The 26,573-nt window shown below is 40.1% G+C and overlaps 1 protein-coding gene across 1 annotated transcript in view; it reads right to left on the bottom strand.

Moving 5' to 3' along the window:
• The window catches only part of prcp (prolylcarboxypeptidase (angiotensinase C)), a 57,866-nt gene extending 36,079 nt beyond the window's left edge, over positions 1 to 21,787 (bottom strand). The window contains exons 1-5 of the mRNA XM_069890980.1: positions 21,579 to 21,787; positions 18,879 to 19,019; positions 16,618 to 16,719; positions 7,619 to 7,800; positions 4,896 to 5,053 (exon numbers count right to left, since the gene is read on the bottom strand). Of these exons, the coding sequence (XP_069747081.1) occupies positions 4,896 to 5,053; positions 7,619 to 7,800; positions 16,618 to 16,719; positions 18,879 to 19,019; positions 21,579 to 21,737 (742 nt within the window). The 5' untranslated portion in view covers positions 21,738 to 21,787. The remainder of the gene's footprint in view (positions 1 to 4,895; positions 5,054 to 7,618; positions 7,801 to 16,617; positions 16,720 to 18,878; positions 19,020 to 21,578) is intronic.
• Between the last annotated feature and the right edge of the window lie 4,786 nt (positions 21,788 to 26,573).

Here is a 26,573-nt window from a genome sequence, read left to right as displayed (position 1 = left end):
ATGTCCCAGAAGGTAACCAGCGAAATTTGAAGAATAAATAAGAAATGGAAGAGTTTTTAACGAAAGTTGTATAGCAATTTGAGCTGCTAGATAAGAATATTGAAAAGACTATTTTGGAGCAGGACTAACTGAAGAATGTATCTCTTTTGTAGTATTGAGCTGTCTTGTTTTTACTGTTAAAAGAAAAATCATGTAATATACATAGAGAGCTCTGGAAAGAAAGGAAGGTGGTGAGGAAAAGTGGCAGGGTGGGGTCCTTGCTTTATGGGGAAAAATGGCGCCAAGAGAGGAGTGGTTTTAAAGGATGGTGCTGAAGGGAGGGGTTCTTCTTCAGAAGATTTCATGGGCTTTATTTGTGGGCTTCCAGGCATCACCGTCAGAGCTAGGGATGTGTATGTGTGTTTCTTAAAGGGTAAACGTTTATGTTTCTTTAAAGGGAAATGCTTCTTGAAAAGGAAATGTTTCTTAAAAGGGAAATGTTACAGTATTATTTTTAAAAATTGGAAAGATATTATTGTTATATTGTAGACCGGCCCACAAAATGGCTGACGAATGCGGCGACCGTGAGGACCTGGGGGAGTGACACCGGCCGTTGTCCCAGGTAACTTCTGCACAGCAAGAAGATGGAGAATTCTGGTGGGAACGCCGGCCTATCCCAGACCAGGGCTCCAATGACACGGGGGTCAGCGGTGGGGGTCCATTTAAGCGCAAATACCAGAACAATAAACTAGTCTCGTTTTCCAAGGCTTAGGTGTGCATTTTCTTCTTCACGCTCACATTGCATGAACACCACATTGGTCCAACCAGCAGTCGGACTCAAAAATGACAAACCAAGTGGAGCCAGCGTCCATCCACGCAGTCTCACTCAGGCTTCCAACATTTTGGGTGTAACAGCCACATGTGTGATTCAATCAGGTCGGGGCTCAGTTCCAGCTTCAGCACATTGCCTCCAACGACACCCGCTACTTCTACGTCATGAGCGCCCTCGAGAAAGGGTCGTAGATTTCCTACAGCAGCTTCCAGAGCACTTTCTGGCTCTCCTGGTGTGAGCGCACATGGACAGATTGGGGGACAGGGCCCCATCCGTCCTAATGAGCGAGATGCTCGCTTTGACCGAGGGCCACAGTCTTGCCTGCTCTTTGAGCAGATCTTTCTGGAACAGCTGCCCAAGGATATCAGACTCTTGCTCACAGATGAGGACTTCAGCGACCCTCAGAGAGTTGTGGGCCAGGTAGACATGCTCTGGAGAGCGAAGAAGGACTGCAGTGCCGTCATTCACCACATCAGCAAGCCTGATGAACAGCCCCCTGCGAGATCAAGGCCAGCAGAGGGACAAGATAGTACCCAGGGACAGCTATGCTACTATCATCAGCGATGGGGTTCAGAGGCTTGTCGATGTTGCCCACCCTGTGGGTTTCCAGGAGACGCCCTGGCCAACTGTCATTGAGAGCTGTGGTGGTTGGACCATGTGATAGTCTCCTCTACACCTGGGACTCCTTGTCAAACAGGCGTTTCCTGGCCGATACTGGCGCAGAGATAAGCGTCCCATCTCCCACAAGCCTCAACACCTGCAACGGCAAGCAGGGCCCAACACTGAGGGGAGACAACAATTCCTCCATTCGGACTTTTGGGACCTGAATCATCCCCCTTCATTTTGGCAAAAGCCGCTTTACATGGACTTTTACTCTCACAGCAGTGAGAGTGACCACTTTTGGGGCCTAATTTCCTTTGGGGCCCACTGCTTGCTTGTTGACTCAAGGGACAGCACTTGATGCATGCCAGAACATTTCAGACTCTGCCTCTGGGGAAAGCCAAGCTACCTACCCCCACCTGAACTCTATAAGGCTTTCAGACAATGAATTTGCTTGCATCCTGGCAGCGTTCCCCTCGATAGTGGCACCACAGCCGATCCAAAGCACAGGGAAAGGCACCACATTTTGACCGAGGGCCCTCGCTCCATGCCAGGGGCACCAATTCCCTCCCGAAAAGGTGAGTCTGGCAAAGGAGTGAAATGGGGGAACTGGGAATTATGCGGCAGTCGAACAATCTCGGGCCTCTCCACTTCACCTAGGGGCCCAAATACAGTAGCAGAAAAGAATACAAATGCTGATATTATATATACCCAAAAGTGATTTCCATAATTGTATTCTATATACAGGTACACAATCCTTCATACGGAACCCTTGGGGGACAGTGTTCCGAATTTCAGATTTTTCCAGATTTCGAAAAGTCCACCCAAATTGTGCTGCTGTATCCACCCCCACCCCCTTCCAGTCGCACTGCTGTCATCCCCCCACCCCTCGCCCGCCCGAGTCATGCTGCCAGTCTCTCGCCTGCCCAACTCGCACTGCCGGTATCTCCCCTCGCCCACCCAACTCACACTGCCGGTCTCTCACCTGCCCGACTCGTGCTGCTGGTCTCTCACCCGCCCGACTTGCACTGTTGTCTCTCTCCCCACTTGCGGATTTTGGATCTTTCCGGATTTTAGATGTCCGGAAAAAGGATTGTGTATCTGTATTTAAAAGATTTGTAAGCTCTGACAGTGTGCAGATCTGTATGTACGGAAAGGGGGAAGGAGGGAGAGATTTTTTTGTTTTTTATTGTTGGTGAGAAAAAGTTTAATATTTTGTGATATTTAAGATATTATGTATATTTTTGAAAAAAATCAAAAATAAAATATTTTTAAAAAACGTTTAAGCCAAACTTGAGCAAGCCCAGACAGAAGAATAAAAGAAAACTTGGAATCTGAAACAAAGAAAAAACAGAAAATGCTTTAAAACTCAGCCAGTCAAGCCACATCTGTAGGAAGAGAGAACTTTTAATGTTTTTGATCAACAGTTTTTCATCAGAACACAGAGAAGAATGGAGGATTTAGTTTTCAAAACAGATCTGGGAGAGGAGTGAGGTGCAAGACAAAAGACTAGAAGGGAACCAATGTTTCAGGTAAGGAGGAGGAAATATACAGGCATCATAGTGGATGGCTTCATCTTTGGAACAAAAGCAATGGAGATGAAAAAAAATCTGAGAAAAAAGAATAGAGTCCTCACATTAACCAGGATGAGTGAATGTGCATATAAAAGATGTTAGTGGCTCATCTATCTCTTGAGATGGAGACATAGAAATCCAGGAAGAAAAGAGAGGTGCCAGAGATGGATCACAAAATGTAAGAGCAGGGTGGATATTAGGAGCAAAAGTGATGGAATTTTTGAGTTCAGATGCAGCACCAATGCACTTGCTGACATATAGGAGAAAGAGTTGAGGGAAGTGGTCCCATATGACCCCACAACTAAAAAGAAGGCTTAGTTGGGGCCCATGTAAATTCTTATAGCTGCATTTTTAATCTGGAGAAAGTGAATGAAATTCATAAAGTTGAGATGAGAGTTATTGTCATTCACACAAAGTACAATGTACAAATACACTGAAATTCTTGCTTGCTGCAGATACATAAATTATACTAACAAAAATATAAATTAAATTACCACACGAGAGATTAAAACAATCAAATACAAAAGATAAAAGATATAAATACAAAAGATAAACAGCTGCAGTTAGTGTACAAAAAGTGATGTTACAATAATGCAGACTGATCTTTGATCCCCAAGATCCTAATCGAATGAACGAGATGATGGAGGGAACTGATTGGGCTTCCTTTCAAAGAAAGAGAGGAGCCTCAAAGCTTTCTGATGTGGGATAGCAGTAAAGGGATTCAAGATCCTTGGTGAATTGTCTCACAATGTTCTTATATTTTTGACCCAGTTTGAAATCCAGGTCAGAAGGTAAAGTGATGTGAGCAGGAGTGTGTCCATTACATTCCCTCTGCTCTTTGGATGAAATCGAGCCAAAACTATTTTGTTCATCACTTTAAATCTCTTCCATCTTAATGGTCATCAACTCTTCCTTTCTCTAAGGTTCTTTTAAATCATTTCAATATTGAAAGTGTGATGTAGATCAATTATCACAATTTTTAGGACACTGATAGGTTAGAAAATGTTAGACTACATAGAAGTTGAAATTATTCACTATTATGCTATTTTTGGCAAGAATTGGGATAATTATGGTACTAAAATACTCAAATAATATGTGATGTACCAAGAACTAGAGAAGCCTTCTCATCAGTCACCAACTGTTACATTATCATAGGGATATCATACTACATTCAATGTATCTATATTTTAACAGAATATTGTTGCTTGATAGTGCATAAAATTTATAATTCTATGGAGAAGCACAAAAATTGCAGATGCTGGAATCTTGAGCAAACAAGGAATAGCTGAAAGATCTAAGTGGGTCAGGCAGCATTCATGGGCAGAAATAGTCAACATTTCATGTCGTGCCCTTTTAGAGATAAAAAGTAAAAATGGGACAGTGGAGTATTGTGCAGAAGGTGGGAGAGGTGGAGATACAGGAATGGGGAGAGACCAGGGGCAAAGGACAGAAAAAAAACAAAAACAGGAGTAGGTAAATAAAAGCAGTAAGTGCAATGCCATTACAATGCCAGTGACCCAGGTTCAAATCAAAAACCATCTGTAAGGAGTCTGTACATTCTCTCCTTGACCAGTGTGGATTTTCCCCAATCCTCTGGTTTCCTCCCACCCTCCAAAAACATACAGGGTCAGTAAGGTGATTGGGTGTTAATTGGGCAGCACAGGTGTCTACCATGTTGTAAAAAATAAAGGAGATGGAAACAGTGGAACCAGAGAGAGGTACTTGATTTTATATTTTTTATGTCAGTGAATTATTTTAAATAATGGCATGCATATATTTTGTGTACATTCCATAGAACTATAATCTGGGGTGAGATCATCAGAGGTAAACCAATTTCTGATCTTAATACAATTCTCTCAAATGCAATAATGCGCTATGATATTAGTCAATTGCAGATAGGGTTTTATTACCTTTGGATGACAGGTCATTTATTGCATCCCAAGAACGTCTGATGCTTTTAGCACACTCTTTTCCACTCTTCAAGAAGTCATTGGTTACAATAGCAGAGAAAGCTTCACATGGGGTCAAATCTCCAAAGAGCCAGATTGGAGCAGAAGCAGCAAGAGCTCTAGGATATTTACACAAACAATTGAAAAATTTATTTGTACAAACATCAATGACAAGATGGAACTATGGGCCTGTTTCCATGCATAAATTATATTAACAAAAATATAAATTAAATTACCACATGAGAGATTAAAACAATCAAATACAAAAGATAAAAGATATAAATACAAAAGATAAACAGCTGCAGTTAGTGTACAAAAAGTGATGTTACAATAATGCAGACTGATTATTCTCTGTGAATGTTGTAACATTAAAATTGACCATAATTTTAGCAAAGAACTTAAACAATTTATTTTTTTTTAAACTTTATTTAAATTTTATAACATGAATAACATATAGGATTACATTAAAAAAAATTAAGAATAAAATAATAAAATTACAATACAGTATCAGTAATCTAAATAAACTATACCCTCCCCAATAATTATTACACATTAATAACCCAACTCAAATTAGTCCAACCCCCTCTTTCCCCCCCAAAATAAAGAGTAAAGAATTAATAAAGTTAATAATATATGTGAGAAAAAAAACCCACTTACAAAAATAAACAAAAACATAACCAATTAAAATACTAACAAAAAGAAAAGTAATTAATACTAAGATATCAGACTTAAAAAACATATTTAAATCAAACTTAAGTGCATATATTTAACAAACGGAGTTAAGATAAAACATATCTGTAACTCAAACTTAATATAAAAAATTAGTAAAGTTAGTAACATTATCTATCAAAAATTCTTAAACAATAATCATTTCTTAAAAAAAATTGTAGCATTAAAAAAAAAGAAAAAAAAACTTTCTCTATAGAGATAAACCTTCACCAAATATCAACTTACTTCACATCTATCATCATATTAGTCACATAAACCACCATCTTAAAACAAAATTCAAACCTCATTAAGCATTGTACAATTCAATTTTAGTACTCTTCCATTTTTCCCTTTTACTCTTGAATAGTTATCCAATAAAAGCTCCAATACCACATTTAAATATCCCCAATCGTTACGTTAAAATTCAGATATCCAAATAATAAAAACACATCTACAACGAAATCTATATCTTCAACAAATGGAGCATAAACCATAAACAAAATTCAAGCCTCATTAAGAATTGTACAATTCAATTTATAACTTTCACCATTATTCCCTTCGTTCTATAACTAAAATAGCAAAATAATATACACCAGAATTACCACTCCTTTCACCTTAAAGTTAAAGAAAAAAATTTAAAAAAACTTATCCATCCCATTCACATTTAAATTTCAAATATTCCTTATCTACTGAATAAAATTTACAAAAAAAACGACATCAATTTTTAGTTTTTTAAACAATCAAATACTTTCTTATGCTTTTTTTTTTATAAACAAAAAAAACCCCTTCACTCTTTAATCTAATATTAAAAAAAAGGAAAAAAAAAACGGGTAGGAGGTTAAAAATACCCCCTCCCGTCTAAACCGCGCAATGCAGTAACTCCCAAAAAAAAATGGGTGTGAGATAACTCACACGTAGCAGATGACTTTCAGGAAATAGTGCCTATCCAGTTCTCTCCCCCAACTCTCACTTCATCTTAAACTAACATCATCATTATAAACAATAAGATAGAGTCAGGAGAGGACTGGAAGGCACGTCTGATCCTTACGCCATCTTGCCACGCCCCCACAATTTATTTTTTATATTGTATCTGTACCGTGTAATTCTACGGCCACATGGATTTTGCCAGGAATAAGTCATTGGCATTTTCCTAGATTTCAATCTTATAAAAATGCTTCTGGAACATTAGAAGCACAAAGGCTTAGAATTTTAGAGTGTAGTAGCAGAGAGGTTACAATCAAACCAGACATTTACTCAATAGCAAATGAAAGACAACTGATTGTACATTATTTCTCAATCCGAAATGTGCTCTTCATTACTCGGTTCTCTTTTTTTTATTTTTTTTTATTTAAACAACCATGATTACACACATAATACAATTAATACATATTACTCATTCTCTGCTGGGTGTGGGATGGCTAATGATCATCAGCCCAATAGTGTTTACCAAATCTATATGCACAACCTACAGGAGAAAATAAGGAACCAGTCATGATGATGTTCAAATGGTTGTGCTGCGTGAAGCAAGGAAGGTAGAAAAGAAATGAGAACAATTACATTGATGCTTATACGGTGGGAGGTGGAAAAAAAATCAATAGCAGGGAGGCAGATCAGTAAATGATGAGAAATGAGCTGGTGATTGAAAGAGGAAAGCAAGTAAACTGCCTACTTGACAGGTGTTCCAGTCCAAATCTATGCTGGGAACATCAAATTACTTTGCAAGTGTCCAATGATAGCTACTCCTTTATCAAAATGGTCCAATTTCCCTTGCAATGCTCCAAATAGAGTGTTGCACTAGAATTAACACAATTTCACAGGTACTTAATGTGTAAATTATCTCAAGACTAAAGGATGCTTAGATGTGCCTGCTTGAATTTACCTCACTTTCATAACCCCCTCCCCCACCCCAAATCACATTTGATTAACTCAAATTATTTTGGGATTTCTGTTCCTTTCCTTCTTAAGGTGATACTCACCCAACAACTACATTTGGATACTTCATCCTGAACCAGGCTGCTAGCATTCCTCCATAGGAACCTCCTATTGCAATAACTGGGCTGTTTCGAGCTCCAGGAATAGTCTGCTTGAGATTTCTAACAAGGACTGCAAAGTCAGCTAATGCTTGTTCTGAGGTGAAGTAGTTCAAGTTCTTGGGATTCTAAAACAGAAAAATTGATAAAATCTGTTTACAATGAAATGACAGCAAGTGATGATTTCTAATGACCTTTGGCATTGCAATAAACATTTATGTTAACATTTATTTCTACAAGTCACTAAAGATTGTACACTTGGCACAATTGTGGAATCAACAAAGCCCATTCTCGGGCATATTCACCACATACACAATAATGAACAATTTAGGAATGCAGCTGAAATATCAGTGATATCGGTTGTCTATCGCCCACCAAATAACAATAGCACAGTGGCACAGACATTTAACCAGAGATAGCTGAGGTAGGCAAGAATGGAACGGCTTCCACGTAGATTGGGAAAAACAAGTAGTCTGGAGGAAGACTTCATAGAATGCATCCGTGATAGCTTTCTTGAGCAGCATGTTAAGGAACCAACAAGGGAGAATGCTATTTTAGATCTAGTATTGTGCAATGAGATAGGTAAAATTAATGATCTAGTAGATAGGGATCCTCTTTGAAAAGTGATCATACTCTGGTTGAATTTCTCATACAGATGGAGGGTGCAATAGTTAGATCTAAAACTAGTGAATTATGCTTAAATGGGGGAGGACTACAACAGGATGAGGGAGGAATTAGTCAGCATGGATTGGGAGCACAGGCTAGTTGGCAGAACAATTGAGGAACAGTGGAAGACTTTCAAAGAGATTTTTCACAATTCTCAACAAAAATATATTCTCTTTAAAAATAAGGGCAGTAAGAGAGTCGGAAGAGCCAGGTTAACTAAGGAAATAAAGGAAAGTATAAAATTAAAAGCTCATGTGTACAAAGTAGCCAAGAGCAGTGGGAAACTGAAGGATTGGGAAAACTTTAAAAGACAACAAAAGACAACCAAATGAGAAATAAGGAAAGGGAAGAAGGATTATGAAGGTAAATTAGCACAAAAAATAAAAAAAAGATAGCAAAAAAAATTATAACTATATAAAACGGAAAAGGGTGGCTAGAGTCAACATTGGTCCCTTGAAAAATTAGAAAGGTAAGTTGATATTGTGTAATGAGGAAATGGCCAAGGCATTGAATAGATATTTTGTGTCAGTCTTCACAGTGGAAGACACGTCCAGCATGCCAAAGAGTGGAGATAGAGATGCGAAGGGAGGTGAGGGCCTTGATAAAATAATTGTTACAAAAGAGATCGTGATGAAAAAACTAATGGGACTGAAGGCAGACAAATCCCCTGGTCCTGATGGGATGCATGCCAGGTACTGAAAGAAATGGTGGGAGTTATAGTTTTCTTTTAATTTTTTTTTTTAATTTTTCACACTATGAACCATACTGACCAAAATACACACAAACATTTCCCTCTTGAATATACACAGTGTCATGGGCAGGTCCCAGCAGATTGAAAGACAAAAAAAACATTTAAAAAAGGGATGTAGACAGATGGATAACTATTGGCCAGTTATAACGTCTGTAGTTGGGAAAATATAATGGGTGAGGTAGATACGGGAGCAGGTTGATGTTGTATATTTGGATTTCCAGAAGGCGTTTGATTAGGTGCTGCACAAGAGACTTATCAATAAAATACAGATGAATGGAGTTAGAGCAAGTATATTGGCATGGATTGAGGATTGGTTAACTGACAGAAGGCAGAGAGTTAGGATAAATGGGTGTTTTTTTCTGATTGAAAGACAGTGGTAGGTGGGTTCTGCAGAGGTCACCATACACATTGATGATTTGGAAGAGGGGACAGAGTGTCGTGTAGCCAAGTTTGCAGATGATACTAAATCTAGTGGAAAAGCAAATTGTACAGAGGATGTGAAGAGGCTGCAAAAAGATATAGTTAAGTTAGGAGAGTGGGCAAAGGTCCGGCAGATGGAGTACAATGTTAGTAAATGAAAGGTAGGAAAATTAGAAGAACAGATTATTATTTAAATGGGGAAAAAATGCAGCCTGCTGTTGTGCAGAAGGATTTTTGGGAGTACCGGTCCATTAATCACAAAAAGTTGGGTTGCCGGTATAACAGGTTATTAAGAAGACAAATGGAATATTGGCCTTCATTACTAGAAGAATTGAAGGGCAGGTAGGTAACGCTGCAGCTATACAAGGAACTGGTGGGGCCACACCTGGAGTACTGTGTGCAGTTCTGGTCTCCATACTCGAGGAAGGATATACTGGCCTTGGAAGTAGTCCAGACAAGGTTCACCCGGTTGATCCCGGAGATGAGGGGGTTTGACCTACGAGGAGAGACTAAATCGCCTGGGATTATACTCACTTCAATTCAGAAGAATGAGAGGAGATCTTATAGCCACATATAAAATTATGAAAGATATAGATGAGGTGGAGGCAGGAAAATTGTTTTCACTGGGAGGTGAGATCAGAACTAGGGTTCACAGGCTCAAGATTCAGGGGAGTAGATTTAAGATGGAGATGAGGAAAAACTGTTTTTTCCCAGAGAGTAGTGAATCTGTGGAATTCTCTACCTAGGGAAGCAGTTAAGGCTACTTCATTCAACATATTTATGGTTCAGTTTGATAGATTTTTACATAAAAAAGGAATTAAGGGATATGGAGTAAAGGCAGGTAGGTGGAATTGAGTCAATGATCAGAACAGCCGTGATCTTATTGAATGATGGAGCAGGCTTGAAGGCCCGGTTGGCCATCTCCTGCTCCTATTTCTTATGTTCTTATAGTTATTTAGAGCTAACAGATTTGAAGACTTGTGCTTTGTTACAGATTACGTAACACCAATGACTGGTCCACACCCAAGATGACACAGCATTGGCAAATGAAATTGCAGCATAAGCATGAACTGGATCCAACTTCTCTTCATGAATGCAGCCCATGTTAGTCCTGCAGCTGCACTTACTTTATTTGCAACTCCCCCACCACCCCCTCCAATAGGTCCAAAGGTTTTTCATGCCTCATGGTTATGCTGTCTGGAAGCAGAGCAGTCCTTAGAGAGCAACCAGTACTCAGGCAGAAGATCTCAAGGTCCAATCTTTGGACCACCTGTTACAAACTAACAACCCTCTTAATTTTGTTAGGGACGAGAGAGACTTTGTTAGTACTAACAAAGGAACAGCAATGGAAAATTCACCAGACAATGGTAAATTCAAAAATAATAGATTTTATTAAACTATAATAACATGACATTTTTTACTTATCTCTAACTTAATTCTAAATTTAACCCCACTATAAGCAAATGTAAAATGTATGTGTGTAATAAAGTCCCACTTTGAAAAGTCAATTTTAAAACTTCAGCATCATTTTTGCCTTGCTTGAAGGTCTTAAATTTTCAGTTCAGAAATAATTATAAAGTGCTTTTAAACATCATATTTTCAGGCCTCTTTAAATTCATAATTCTTTTGATGAGTTGTCTCTGAGAGATACTCTTCAGCAGAAGTGACCATCTTATATCTCATATGAAAAGGATAATAGAAGTCCTGTCTTTCCAGGATCAAAGCTTCTACTTTTGAATGAAGACTTTTGAAATCTGTTTTCCAAAAAATGAAACTGCTCTCTTTATCTTAAAGAGACAGTCAGAAGTAGGCTTCTCTTTTGAAATCTACTTATTCTGTGTTCCCCTTTTATTTAGAGTAACACATAGGCAGCTTTTCCCATTTTTTCAGGAAAAATTATTGCTGGTCAGTTCTACATCTGAACAGAACGGTGAGTTTCCTTAAACCAATTTCTTTGTCTCCCATTTCAATAATATATTTCTTGCAAATCTCTCATGTCACATGGTATGTGACATCATTTCTGTCTTTGAAGTTCATAAGGTCTTTTGACATAGATGTGCTAAAAGCATTTAAGTCTGCTCTCCTCAGAGCTAAAATGGCCATGTGTCTATACAGGTGCTTCTGAAATAACATCTATTGTTTTCAGTATCTGAAAAACCATCATAAATCCCTTCATCTTCTTGACTCCAACTTCAATCAGCAGCCATTTTGTCTCAAAGAACCAGGGATATTTAAAATGCTAATGTGTTGTCTTTGTGATGAATTCAGCTAACAGCTGCAAAGAACCATATCTCTGTAGAACATAAATGAGCCCTGTCTTCCCAAACTAACATGTCTAGATAAAATATAGTTTTAACATTAAACTAAGGATTAATATTAATAGATCCGTTACACCACCCTAGTGACCTTCTGAGAGCTCACTGCTGTCAGAGGGCTAAATTATCTTTTTGAATTCTGCTATTAATCAGACACACCAAGAAACAGTTTAAATAGATTAAAATAATATTTTAAATGCAACATTTTAAATCAGAAATTAAATTAAAAATAAGATTTTTAATTTGTGATGAATATTAAACAAAAACATTTAGATTAAGTAAACTAAAGAGGTAATAAAAAGACATATTACCTGCTCTTACCTTTTCAGTCTAGGTCAACAATCCCATTTAAATGAAAAGATTTCTACAATGTAGACAACCATCATTGTTGAAAAACTGGATTACTGAATGCAAAGTTCATCCAGACCTGCAGCTCAGAACATTTGACTCCATCTATGGTTCCAACGCCAATCCAGTGGCAGAGCAGATAACCAATGTGCTGCCATCAGATCTCCAGCTCACCCCAGTTAACTGTGTTTTAAGAATGAAGTCTGGAACCAGGTGACTGGCACGATGCAGCTATTCAGTGCATCACGCAATCTGTTGGGTAATAAGCATCACAGCTTGGCCCGGTGTGGGAATTGTCTTATATGCACATGTGGCCTTCATACCATCTTTCGATACAAAGAAACATCATGCTTTTTCCATGCCAGGATGATAATTAAATTATAGTATCAACTTATTCTGTATTATTTTAGATCACATATATTGTGAGTGTTTAATTCATTAAAGTCAAAAGTTGACAATGTGAAGGAAAAAGATGCACAATTTGTTTCATTAATCAAATTTGGAATGTCTAAAGGTAAAAGTTTGAAATAAATATTGAATTCGTGGAAAAACATTCATCTTAATACAATTAACTCTCCCAATTAACATAATTGGTAAACACCCATTTATTTGTCTTCCTCTATCTTTTTAAATATTGGAATATAATTTATATAATTTTTTTCAAATTAGTATCAATACGTATACCTAAATACTTAATCTTATCTGTCCATTTAAAACAAACCGCTTGTCTACATTGTGAATAATCTCCTTTTACGGGTTCCATTACCTCACTTTTATCTCAATTTATCTTGTATCCTGAAATTTTCCCATAATCTAACAATTCACAATAAAGTCTTTGTAATGATGTTTGTGGTTGATTTAAATAAACTAGTATATTATCAGCAAATAATTTTATGTTGCATCTGATTTATCTCAAATCCCTTTAATTGTTGGTCATCTCTTATCTTTTGTGCAAGTGATTCTATAGCTAAAGTATACCCCTGCCTACTAGATCTGTTTAAATTAAAAGATTGAAATATCCATCCATTTGTTATCATTTTAGCTTTAGGACGTCTATATAATACAATTTATAAAATTTGCACCAAAACCAAATTTACTTAGCACCTTAAATAAAAAGTTTCACTCTAACCTATCTAAAGCTACAATAAGACTCAAATCTTCTTTCTTCTGAGCTAAATGAATTATACTTAATAACCTTACTATATTCTCTTTAGTTGTCTATTTTTAACAAAACCCTTCTGGTCCATGTTTATTAAATTGGGAAGATATTAATTAATCCTATTCGTTAATACTTTTGCTACAGTTTTATAATTTACATTTAACAAAGATATAGGTCTATAAGAAGTAGGCTTTAATGGATCTCTACCTTTTTTAGAAATAGCCATAATTGTCGTCATGGAAAAAGATTTAAATAAGCAAGTTAGGAAATTTATTTGGACAGGGAGATGGTAAGAAAGTCATTAGAAAAATTAACATGGAAATATGAACAAGGAGGACAACAATTTCCCAATTTTAAGAATAATTACAGAGCAGGTTTTCAGAAAGGTTTTCAATTTTTAATTTTGTTAAAATTAGACCATCATGCATGGATATTGAACTAAATAAGATAGGAGAAGTTAGACCAGACGAGTTTATTTATACATGGGATTCCAAATCTAGGGTAATAGATAAAGAAGATCCAATATTAAAACATTTATTGAATATTTGGAATAAAGTTAAATTAAAAATTGATGGAAATATCCTTTCATTAAAAACACCATTAATTAATCCCTTATTGATTTTGTCAAAACATAATCCTTTTATTTAATTTATAGGAATCTCCAAATTGGGGGCTGTTATGATAATAGATTGATGTCTTTTGATCAATTAATGATTAAATTTGAAATACTTTGTAATACATTATTTTGTTATTTTCAATTGAAGGCTTATTTAAGAGAGAAACTAGAATTGGAAATTATTTTTTAAAATCCTTCAAATTTGGAACAAATTATGGTTGATGGAATGATTTTTAAAATTATTTCAATTGCATATATATATATTATTACAAGATTAGTCACCTAATTCAAAAGAAAGATGGGAATGAGATTTGGACATAATAGATCAAGAAGGCAGGCCAAGCTTGTGTAAAGAAGTTATGACAAATACTATTAATGTACGATAGAGATGACTTCATTATAATTTTTTACACCAACTGTATTACTCCTCAGAAATTGAGTAGAACGAGATCGAATTTATCGGATCCATGTTTTAGATGTGCAACAGAAATTGAAACTTTTCTTCATTCTACATGGTCTTGTTCAAAGGTCAACCCTTTTTGGGATTCTATTAGTAAATTTTTGCAATGGATAATGGGAGTGAACTTCCCTTGAAACCCTGAATTACTTTTGTTAGGAAATTTTTAAAGTGTCTCTCCTAAATTATCGCTCTAAGGTTTTGAATTAAAATTTGTTAAGTTGGTTTTAATAATAGCAAGGAAACGTGTGACTGTCATATGAAATCTGATGTTTCATTAGTATTAGATAGATAGCATGCTGAGATTCAAAGTTGTATTCCATTAGAAAAAAATTATGTATAATTTAAGGGATAAATATTCTTTATTGTTAAAAATTTGGGGTCTGTATGATAAAATAATGAAATTAAAATTATGATTTTTTTTTAATTTATTTTTCCTGATCAGTGAAATTTTCCCTGAAAGTATAATGATTTTATGATGTTTTTGAACTCTCAACTGATACAATCTGAATTAATTATTTGTAATCATTTTGTAATGAAATATCATATATTTTAGTTTTGGGATTAGACTAGTTTAGGGAGGAGGGTGAGCTAATAGGGGATTTAGTTTTTATTTGTAGTAGTTTTTTTCTTTTAGTTTTTAGATTTTAGGTTTTTTATATCTAGTTTCAGCATATATTTGTTAACATTCTATTATGTTACTATGGTATATTATTGTTAATTATTTGCTATTATATATGTTGAATAAATAAAATATTCAAAGAAAAAAACTTGGAATGACTGGCTTAGAACTTGTGATCCATCGTGAGCCACCCAAGCTTGCCTCCAACGTAAAAGAAAAACTCTTACCATGTGCAGATCTCCAAAGATCAACTGGCTGAAAATTCTTGCTCATCATTTACCACTTAAGATTTCATAGAACTATTGCATTCATTATCCAAGAATTAAGAGACAGAGATACCCATATCCGCACTATTTGCACATTATGTTTTTCCACAATTTATGCTTCAGTAATTGTGCAAAATAAAAAAAACTTCAAAATCAAAACTTACAAAGAATGAACACATATTCAATCATTTAATGCCTACTCAGATTTGTTGCTCCCATTCTCTTTTGCTCCCTCCTTTTCTTTTATTTAATTTACTTCCATGGTATTTTAAAATTTACTACCTTGAGAAGTCGTCAGAAAATCTTTTTAGGCCTGTGGGAATTTGGCAGTAAAACAGGACAATTCTACTTTTGGGTTTTAAATACCTAATTTCAAACACAGTCATTCAGGAAGTTTATGGTGGAGGTTTCTGTACATTCAGCTCTCGTTTGTCACCATAAACAGGCTGTCAACTGCACAGAAGTGCCTTAGTTTTCTTTTACATAAAACTAATTCAGCTTTCACTTCTCAATGGACATTTTTAGAATTGCTTGGTTCTTCTTTAGCAAAAGTTGATGATCAATTGCAAAAGACAAAGCCCTGCTAAGATTCAGGAAACAAAAAAAAATTGCCGTCTGTATTTTACACACCAAGCATTCCATAAGACCGATCATAATTTCCAGCAATAATTTCTTTCCCTGTCTAATGTGTTTGAAATATTGACCCAATTCTCTAATTTGAAAATTTGATGAGTTAAAAAAAAAACTTGGTTATTGTGTTCAATAGAGAACTAATTAATTTATGAATACTGAATTAAGAAGGCCAACCCTGAAGCAAACTAATTATACAAGTTTATAGAAGCACCATGAAATGGCTCCAGACGTTTCAGAAATAATTGATGATTTTGTAGGTTCAACTCTATTAACCATGTGCAATGGATAAAATTCTGTGAAACTAAAGTGGAAAGTGAATGACATTTCTCCAATGTCAAAAATATAAACTACAGTATTTATCCTTATTTTCCAAAATCAAAACCCTAAAGCCACTCAGAATTATTCTATTCCAAGAAATAACTAATTTAAAGTACTTATGTTAAGCATATTGTTCAATTTCCATGAAAAGTCAGACCATGCTTCTTTTTCTCTAAAGATAATGCACATTGTAATACTTAATTCGCACTATTAAATTTTTCTAACGGTAGTGTTCAATATATGCCATTAAATCTCAGGTGATCTTTCTGTAGGTTTTTAGTTACAGATAGGCTGTGTGTACCTTAAAAAAAAACATAAAATATTTGTCTGCAAAATACATGGACAAGTTTGTAAAGCACAATTTTACAACTTACACTGTATGTTTTTTTCCCAAAAGGCATAGACTCTCCATAATATCGATGTTCAGCAAACACCATCATGGCACCCAGTTCTTTGGAGATATCCCACATAAAACCCTAAAAAAAATATTTTTTTAAAGTTGTCATTTTAAACATTCAGAAATAAAGTCATAATCAAGCACATGTTCCCCTGATTCACAGGATGGTGCAGATTGAATCAGCCTCCACCTTCCCTACTAGTGAACCTGGCAACATCTGGACTGGACTAGATTTAATGATGGCAAATCCTTTAAATAACAGTTAAGGAAGGTAAAAAAAAAAGATAACCATCCAAGGGTACAGATCATTTAAGACCTCCACAAGTTTGCAATGAAACTTGGCCAGGTAACTTCCTTATCAGTCACTCTCATGAAATGCAAGTCATAGTCATCTCAAAAAAATATAGAATTAACTAGGGGAAAAAATGAACAAGAATGAAGTTTGATGCAAATGCCTTTAGGAAAATGTTCATTGGGCATGGTCTGAATACAGTCAAGGGCTTTAGCATCAAAGCAAGTTTTGGTTGAAACTATTTTCAAAATGTTCCTAACAGTAGCCTCTAGCTACCTTAATTTCTTTGTTATTATTATATTATCATTATATTAAGACAGGATTTCAATCTGGTTCAATGGTCCCAGGCATGCTCACATTGACGAGTTGCCAGCCCAGCGATGCTGTAGAGGACTAGACAGCAAAATCAGCATTGAATGCACACAGCTAAGCAGTCCCACAGTCAATAAATCAAAGCGAGTGTGTGCAGTCCAACCACATCTTGTCATGAATGATGAGGGACAATTAAACAGCTAATGTGAGGTGGCTCCAAGAATATCCTTATCCTGAACAATAGCGGGTCCCAGTATGCATGCATTATTGACAAAACTGAAGCATTCAGAACTGTGTTTAGACAGAAATGCAAAACAGATGCTCCATCTTGTCATCTTTCTCAGATCAACTCCTAATAGATGCGACTGAAGCTACTGACTTTCCCTTTGTTTGCCGCCTCTGCCCAGGATAAAGAGTTATCACTGGTGAGAAGCATGACTAAGAGGCAGCTCCATCACATCCAACAGGAAATGGTGTCGTAGACTGCAGGATTAGGATATAAGTATAACTGGAATAGGCAATATCAGGAGCACATATGAGCAAAGCACTGCTTTAAAGCTGTCCTATTCCAGCATTTGTTGCATTATAATTCCACAATCTTTGTAATCACTGAAATCAAAAACCTGAAAAAGTTAAAAGTACAAACAAAAACAGTGAAAGCCATAAAGTAAAACCCATAATCATAAAAGCAAATGACTAACAATAGCACATTGAAGTTCACAATCAAACAAGTTAAAGCACAGGAAGAAATTGAAAGTAAACAATTGTAGGAAACTGAAAAAACGGGGAAAAAAAAAGCAAATATACAGTCCATTTATTAGATTTTTTTTTAGAAATACAGCATGGTAATAGGCCTTTCCAGTCCACAAGCTGGTGCTCCCCAAATAATTAACCTACAAGCCCCATAGGTTTTAGAGTTGGAGGAATCCGGAGCACCCAGAGGAAACCCACACAGACATGGGGTGAATGTACACCTTAGAGATTTGAACTCGGGTCTCTGGCGCTGTAATATACTATTCGTGCCGCCCCATAAATTGATATGCACAAATTGAAACATATTGTAACTGGATTCCCATTTTCATAAAATGAACAGGAATTGCACAATGGTCTCAAAATGGTAAAAACAAGTTACAGTATCATTGTATACCTGCTGATAGGGGAGGCTTACCTAAACCGACACCTGGGAAACCGAACCACCTGGGCACAATAAAATTGCCCGTTTTTCTAACAATCACATTATATGTACATGTTAATGCAGCCAAATATTAACCCAGAAAAATCTCCCCTTCTGATTCACAAAATATAATTTTTCATATTCACAATATTGTGGCATATATTTCCAATATTAGTATATATGAGGATCAACTCAGTGTATAAAGTACTGTAGTCCTCTTTCCTAACTGCTCGCCAGTAATCTTTCACAGAAATTATTTATGTGAATTTCTAATGAGGACAGGATCCAACTCAGTAAGAAACCCTCAAATGCAGGCTAATAGCTACTGGCAGAGTTCACCGTATATTGGAGTCAGAATAAACACCAACATTGAATAATGAAATGTAGGACCTGAAGTAAATGATTTCAAGAGGAAATGAAGATAAAGGTAAAGAAAATGTCCTGATTAAATTGTTTTTACCGTATTGTTACAGAACAATGTGATGTCTCCTTCGTTTCCTGTATAGAAAAGAATAGGACCTCCATCTTGATTCCAATATCTGTCAGCTATTAGGTACCTTTGTTTGAATGTATCATCTTCCACAAATCCAAAGTGATCAATCTGTTAAAAGAATAAAATTTACATATTTACTTACAAAAGCTACAATATTAGTTATATTTTTAATTAATTTCATTGATTTGTGCAATACATGAATATAAAATACAAGAAAAATGTTTATCACATGTCTGAAACAAAGTCGATAATAAATCACATGCTCTGGTTATGACATTCACATGAGCAAGATGGAAGTTACATCATATATTAAGGAGGAACACCACAAGAATGATAGAAAATATGCTGGGGTTTTTTTAGAACATGGAATGTTTTACATTATGTGGCTGTCAAAGGGAACATTAAATGGGTGGGGAAGAGACAGTCTTTAAAAGTTGATTTGCATCAAACTGGTTTCATGTGGTGCAAAGTTCACCAAAAATTTCCTTTCCTTTCAAATGCAATTCATTTTTATACTTTCAACAAAGTTAAAATGATCCCCACCTCCCTTCTCACAAAACCAAATTCAAAATCTGTGCTGAGCACATGAAAATCTTCAGTATTCCAATATCCTGGTGAAATCGCCAACAAGCACAAATTTGGTTTTATCTCATAAACAAATACATTTTTAATATTGTGTTTACTGTTAAAGCCTCAAAAATACCATTCAAAAAATTGCTATCAAATAGATTATTCAGTTCAAATTAGGAAAGGTTTAGGAATTTGGTGTACTTCACAAAAGTGCTGGACAAACTCAGCAGGTCAAGCAGCATCTTTAGGACGCAAAATGTTTCAGGCTTAGCCCTTTTTCAAGTTATGCTTAAAAAATTGGCAGATGTACAGGAAACAAAGGAGATGCAGGAGGCCCGAGTTGATGACAGTTCAGGGGAAACTGTTATGGAGACCAGAGGACCCCAAAAACCAGCAGCATTAGAAATGCTCCACAACACAGGGTTACTTAAACAAAAGTCGTTTTTTAATTATATTTGAACAAGAAAACAGAATTAAACTTCAACTTATTACTTAACCCACCTAACCTACTTAATTCCTCCAATACTAAGTGCAGGTGTGTGTAATGTGTATTTAAGATTAGAAAAGTTCTTTGGATCACAGTCCAATCTCATTGGTTGCAGGCGATTCTTGTTCTGTGCACAGAAGTTAGCATTAACCAAGTTCACCAGTCTTTGGTGCTTAACAAGCAAATGGTTAGCCCACTGGAGGGTTCTTGTTGGTCTTCAGAGAGAGATTCCTTTTGTTCCAGGACATCCACACCTGATTCCTGTTTAATCAGACTTGCTGATGAAACTTGCCCCCTTCAGGATTCTTCAGATGATCCTCCTTCTTTCAGACAGCCAGTCTTCTCCTTTGACCAGGCAGTCTTCCAAAAGTTTGCCAGCTTTGTCCTTCCGAAACTGATTTCTGTCTCCTTTCTTTCTGCGTCACAGCCTCCAGCTCTGAGAGCAAAACGGTTCTGTCCGCCTGCAAAAATCACAGGCCAGGTGTGTGCTGCAACTTTGTTGCTCTTTTTTGCAACTAAAAAGCACTCTGGAAGTATTCTGTGTTTTAAAATGTTTGTGCGCAACCTGCTCTAATAATTCTTCCCAAAACACCTCTAAATACTCTGTCACAAAACCACCTCGTTTGAAGAAGGGCATCTTGGAGTTTTTGCTCCCTCTGGGAGCAGATGCTACAGAGGTGAAGGAATTGAGAGAAAGAAATAGAATCCTTACAGGAGTCGGGTTATGAAGAGGTGTAATGGAGGTTTAACTGTGGTGTTTGGTAGCTTTGTACAAAATATCCGTAGAGTTTGGGGATTCTGTCCCAATATTCTTTCGAGTTGCTTCCAAGCTATTTACTGGGGCTATTTTTTGATCGGTTTATTTGGAACAGGAGACGATTCATGCGTCAGTTCTCCATTCTAATGCAAGGAGCCGGTCATCGAATCTGGCATCTACTACATAATAGCATCGCCGTCTCCCAATATCGCCAAAGGGCGGCAAGTTCGCTAATACATCTACATCAAAACGTGACCCGCTTCTGCCGACAACTTCAGGGTACAGAGTGCGGGGCCGGTTAAAAATATAATGGGAAGTTAGAACACATCATCGCCATGATCTTGTTTTCTTCCGAGTACAGGAAGTGAGTGGGTGGTTTGGTCATTATTTGGGGAGTAACATTTGCAAATTTCAGATACATTTTGTTCATTGTTTGAAATAGTTTTTTTTTAAAGCCACGAGAGATGTGCCGGTTGTTCGAGCCGCAGTTCCGCCTCAAATACCAGGAAACATTCTGCGGCAAACAGGAGGGAACATGGGGGTCGGGTCCGCGGGGCAGGAGCCGGGGGCGGGGGTAGGGATCGGGCCCCGAGCCGGGGAAGGGGGGGGCGGGAATCGGGCCCCGAGTCGGGGGGAGTGTGGGGATCAGGCCCCAAGCCGGGGGGTGGGGGAGCGTGGTGATCGGTCGGCAGGAACCAAGCCCGCAGCTGGAGCCTGTTGTCCGGGAGCGATCGTGGTTCAGTGGGGGGGGGGGGATATCGTCCTGTTCTGCCCACGTGTCAGGGGGTCTCCTTTACATCCAACCCGGCGTCGCACATCCTCCTTCAATACCGTGCCCGTGCAGCTCCATTACCTTCTGCTGGAAGTAGCGAGTCTTGTAATCGAATCGGCCCGGCTCCGCCGTGCCTCGGCCGCTCATCAAGCGGGACAGTCGCGATGGAGTGGGGGCTGGAGCCAAGCACGGAGCCGCCATCACCATGGCGACAACCGTGAGGAGCCAGCCTGCAGCCATTGGCACCCGGAGCAAGTGAGAGCAGCATTGGTAGCGCAGGGGAGAGGTAACGTGGGGGCGGGGCTGGAGGGAGAGAGGGCCGGGGAGGGAGGGGGTTGGGGGAACTACGGAAAAAGGGGGAGGGGTTGGGGGAACGGGAAAGGGGAGGGAGGGGTTGGGGGAACGGGAAAGGGGAGGGAGGGGTTGGGGGAACGGGAAAGGGGGAGGGAGGGGTTGGGGAACGGGGGAGGGAGGGGTTGGGGAACGGGGGAGGGAGGGGTTGGGGAACGGGGGAGGGAGGGGTTGGGGAACGGGGGAGGGAGGGGTTGGGGAACGGGGGAGGGAGGGGTTGGGGAACGGGGGAGGGAGGGGTTGGGGAACGGGGGAGGGAGGGGTTGGGGAACGGGGGAGGGAGGGGTTGGGGAACGGGGGAGGGAGGGGTTGGGGAACGGGGGAGGGAGGGGTTGGGGGAACTACGGGAGGGAGGGGTTGGGGACGGGAGAGGTTGGGGGAGGGGGAGTGGTTGGGGGAGGGGGAGAGGTTGGGGGAGGGGGAGAGGTTGGGGGACGGGAAAGGGGGAGGGAGAGAGGGAGACGTTGGGGGAACTACGGGAAAGGGAGGGGTTGGGGACGTAAAGGGGGAGGGGAGAGGTTGGGGACGGGAAAGGGGGAGGGAGGGGTTGGGGGGACGGGAAAGGGGGAGGGAGGGGTTGGGGGGACGGGAAAGGGGGAGGGAGGGGTTGGGGGGACGGGAAAGGGGGAGGGAGGGGTTGGGGGAACGGGAAAGGGGGAGGGAGGGGTTGGGGGAACTACGGGAAAGGGGAAGGGGACTACGGGAAAGGGGGAGAGGGAGGGGTTGGGGACGGGAAAGGGGAGGGGGAGAGGTTGGGGGACGGGAAAGGGGGAGGGGACGGGAAAGGGGGAGAGGTTGGGGGACGGGAAAGGGGGAGGGAGAGAGGGAGAGGTTGGGGGAACTACGGGAAAGGGGGAGGGAGAGAGGGAGAGGTTGGGGGAACTACGGGAAAGGGGGAGAGGGAGGGGTTGGGGACGGGAGAGGGAGGGGTTGGGGACGGGAGAGGGAGGGGTTGGGGACGGGAGAGGGAGGGGTTGGGGACGGGAGAGGGAGGGGTTGGGGACGGGAGAGGGAGGGGTTGGGGACGGGAGAGGGAGGGGTTGGGGACGGGAGAGGGAGGGGTTGGGGACGGGAGAGGGAGGGGTTGGGGACGGGAGAGGGAGGGGTTGGGGACGGGAGAGGGAGGGGTTGGGGACGGGAGAGGGAGGGGTTGGGGACGGGAGAGGGAGGGGTTGGGGACGGGAGAGGGAGGGGTTGGGGACGGGAGAGGGAGGGGTTGGGGACGGGAAAGGGGGAGAGGGAGGGGTTGGGAACGGGAAAGGGGGAGGGGAGAGGTTGGGGGACGGGAGAGAGGTTGGGGGACGGGAAAGTGGGAGGGAGGGGTTGGTGCAACGGGAAAGGGGGAGGGAGAGAGGGAGAGGTTGGGGGAACTACGGGGAAGGGGGAAGGGGACTACGGGAAAGGGACTACGGGAAAGGGGAGGGTGGGGTTGGGGGGAACTACGGGAAAGGGGAGGGTGGGGTTGGGGGGAACTACGGGAAAGGGGAGGGTGGGGTTGGGGGGAACTACGGGAAAGGGGAGGGTGGGGTTGGGGGGAACTACGGGAAAGGGGAGGGTGGGGTTGGGGGGAACTACGGGAAAGGGGAGGGTGGGGTTGGGGGGAACTACGGGAAAGGGGAGGGTGGGGTTGGGGGGAACTACGGGAAAGGGGAGGGTGGGGTTGGGGGGAACTACGGGAAAGGGGAGGGTGGGGTTGGGGGGAACTACGGGAAAGGGGAGGGTGGGGTTGGGGGGAACTACGGGAAAGGGGAGGGTGGGGTTGGGGGGAACTACGGGAAAGGGGAGGGTGGGGTTGGGGGGAACTACGGGAAAGGGGAGGGTGGGGTTGGGGGGAACTACGGGAAAGGGGAGGGTGGGGTTGGGGGGAACTACGGGAAAGGGGAGGGTGGGGTTGGGGGGAACTACGGGAAAGGGGAGGGTGGGGTTGGGGGGAACTACGGGAAAGGGGAGGGTGGGGTTGGGGGGAACTACGGGAAAGGGGAGGGTGGGGTTGGGGGGAACTACGGGAAAGGGGAGGGTGGGGTTGGGGGGAACTACGGGAAAGGGGAGGGTGGGGTTGGGGGGAACTACGGGAAAGGGGAGGGTGGGGTTGGGGGGAACTACGGGAAAGGGGGGCTTGGGAGAGCCGGGGGAGAGTCTGGGAGGGGGGGAGGGGTTGGAAATGGGGTGGCACCTCTGGGTTCCATCTGTCAACAGATGATTGACAGACCAGTGGATCTCCCTGTTTCGTTATTTCATATCCTGACTCTACTCACCATGGACGTGTCCTTTTCAATGCTTGTTCTGATTCCACTTCTGTTATACATTTATCGCACATTAAAATATTCTGGCCTATTTTTTGCCACAATCTTGGTTGCGGTGCGCCGAGATTCGCAAATAATCAGGAGACGCAGAAATTCTTTAAGAGGTAAAGCTTTTATTTGCAAACAAAAGCTGTGGCGGTCAGCGAACTAATCGCTGATTTCCCCCTCCCCACACCCCGAACACAGTGTACGTTCACTTTTGAATACCATTCTCATAATCTAATTACATGAGTCTAGCCAACCTTGTATTCCATCAACCTATTCCTGTTGCTCGACTCAGTGCCACCGTTATCTTTCTGCTGTTGGACTGGGTGCGCAGAGGCAATGATGTTTAGCTACCATTGTCTTTCTGCGGCTGGATGTCTGGCCATAATTATCTTTGTGTTGTTATGGGTAATGATTGCTATACAAAGATCGTTACACAAGACAAACTAAAGCAAACAATGTATAAACAATGTTACTCAAGCCGACTACAGCAAAGACCTTGTTACAAATTATATGTAAGTTGTGGGTAGAAACAATCCGTTACTTCAGCAGTCTACATCACTGTTACACAATACAACATATATAATCCCCCCCACCCCCACCTTGAGACCTACTGGTCTCAGCAAAAGAATACAAAGAGCTAAACCTGCAATAGGCCAGTATATGTAATAATAATACTGAAAAAGGCACAAATATTTCAAGGTTTTAATTCTCTACTCTTTTGGCATTCCTAGAGCCACTAGGCCAAAAACCCGTCACTTCGTAACTGAGATAGGAAAAAGACCCAGAGACCCTTAGACTAATCCCAAGCATCACAGGCAAAGAACACTACTGTTACGAGCTCAGAGGACTCTAAAACCCAGCAGCAATAGAAATTCACCAAGACAATAGTTACTTAAACAAAAATTGCTTTTAATTTTCTTTAAACATAATAACAAAATCAATCTTAAATTTATTAATATTAACTTAACCTAATGTAACCTTCTCATTCTAAGCGCACATGTTTGCCATGTGTATATTTTCAGGAAAGTTCTGTTTCACTGTCCATTTGTTCACTTTTCACTTCTCCAAGTTCACCGGTATCAGGCAATTCTCACATTGTGCACAGAATTTATCATTTATAATTTCCACCAGTCTCTGGTGCTTAAAGTTAAATGGTTACCGCTCAAGAAGGTTCTTGCTGGTTTCAGAGAGAAATTTGTTGCTCTTTGGACACACACAAACTGATTTCCTCCCATCAGTCACTTCAGTGTCTTGCTGAAGAAACTTGCCCTATCATGGGTTTTCCAAATAACTGCTTCTTCCAAGTCACCACAGAGTTCCTCTTGTTTTCACGAGGAACACTCTAACCAACCAAGTCCTCTTGTAAGGACTATAAGGGTTTTGAATAGGCTGAACTCAGAACTCACAACCCATCTTCAAAATGGGGTTTTTCAACAAGCCTGCCAGCTTGCCATTTTGCACCCTCAACTGCTACTGTAGAACTGAAACTTCTCGCTCTCTCTCTCCAAGATAAATCACCTGTCTGTTTTTTTCTCTCTCTGCTTTTAAAAAACATACAACTTCTTACAGGGCTCCAAACCCAATCTTTGAAAGATCTTATCAGTATCTGAGTCTGGACTTTGTTCCATTTGCACTTCCTTGTGAAGTTCTTTCCAAAGCAGTTCCATTGCCTCTGCAAAGTCACTGGTGACACAAAGTCTCACTTCAACAAAGCTCTTGCATTTTAAATGAGATGTCTTTTTAGAAGTGTTACTGTGTATGAAGTGTAACCTAAACTAAACCCCCATGATCCATCTCTTTTAAAGACATATTTCATCCATACTGTTTGTGTTGTGTAACGATCTTTGTATATTGTAACATATCTCATAACACTACAAAAAAATTACCTCATCATTCTGGTGTCAAATCAAAATAATAAAGTGTTGGAATCTTCTTCTCAGTCAAGGACAGTTCCGAGGTTTCCAGAACAACGAGGAATTGCTTCACAGTAGCATGCACTAAGGGACAATACAAGGAAAAACACAACACAGCACAACAGCAAAAATAAGTAGTACAATACCAACTCATTCTGATCTTAGTCAACCATGCCCCCCCCCCCCCATCCTCCTAGCATGCTTTGTAATGAATCAAAGAACTGATGTCCAAACCCAGCATTCTTCTTAAGCACCTTTCTTAAATTCTTCAGTTTGTCCATCACCCTGGTAAAAGATCCTTCCAGACTGGTATTATTCAGTATAAATGTGCAACAATGCTCTCCAAACAGTACACACACACACACACTCCTTTTCTCCACTAGGAACCAATCTAAGGCTTGTCTGTTTGGCCATAACATCTTGCTGCCTGCATCCAATTACTCTCTGTAATGGAAGATTTAAACCGTGTTTTTTTTTTACTTTTGCAGCCTTTGCTTCTGCAAGGCTGAGAACCTGCTTGT

Source organism: Narcine bancroftii, chromosome 7 (assembly GCF_036971445.1).
Source record: "Narcine bancroftii isolate sNarBan1 chromosome 7, sNarBan1.hap1, whole genome shotgun sequence".
In the NCBI taxonomy this organism is placed as follows: domain Eukaryota; kingdom Metazoa; phylum Chordata; class Chondrichthyes; order Torpediniformes; family Narcinidae; genus Narcine; species Narcine bancroftii.
This window is presented reverse-complemented; position numbering and strand designations above follow the sequence as displayed.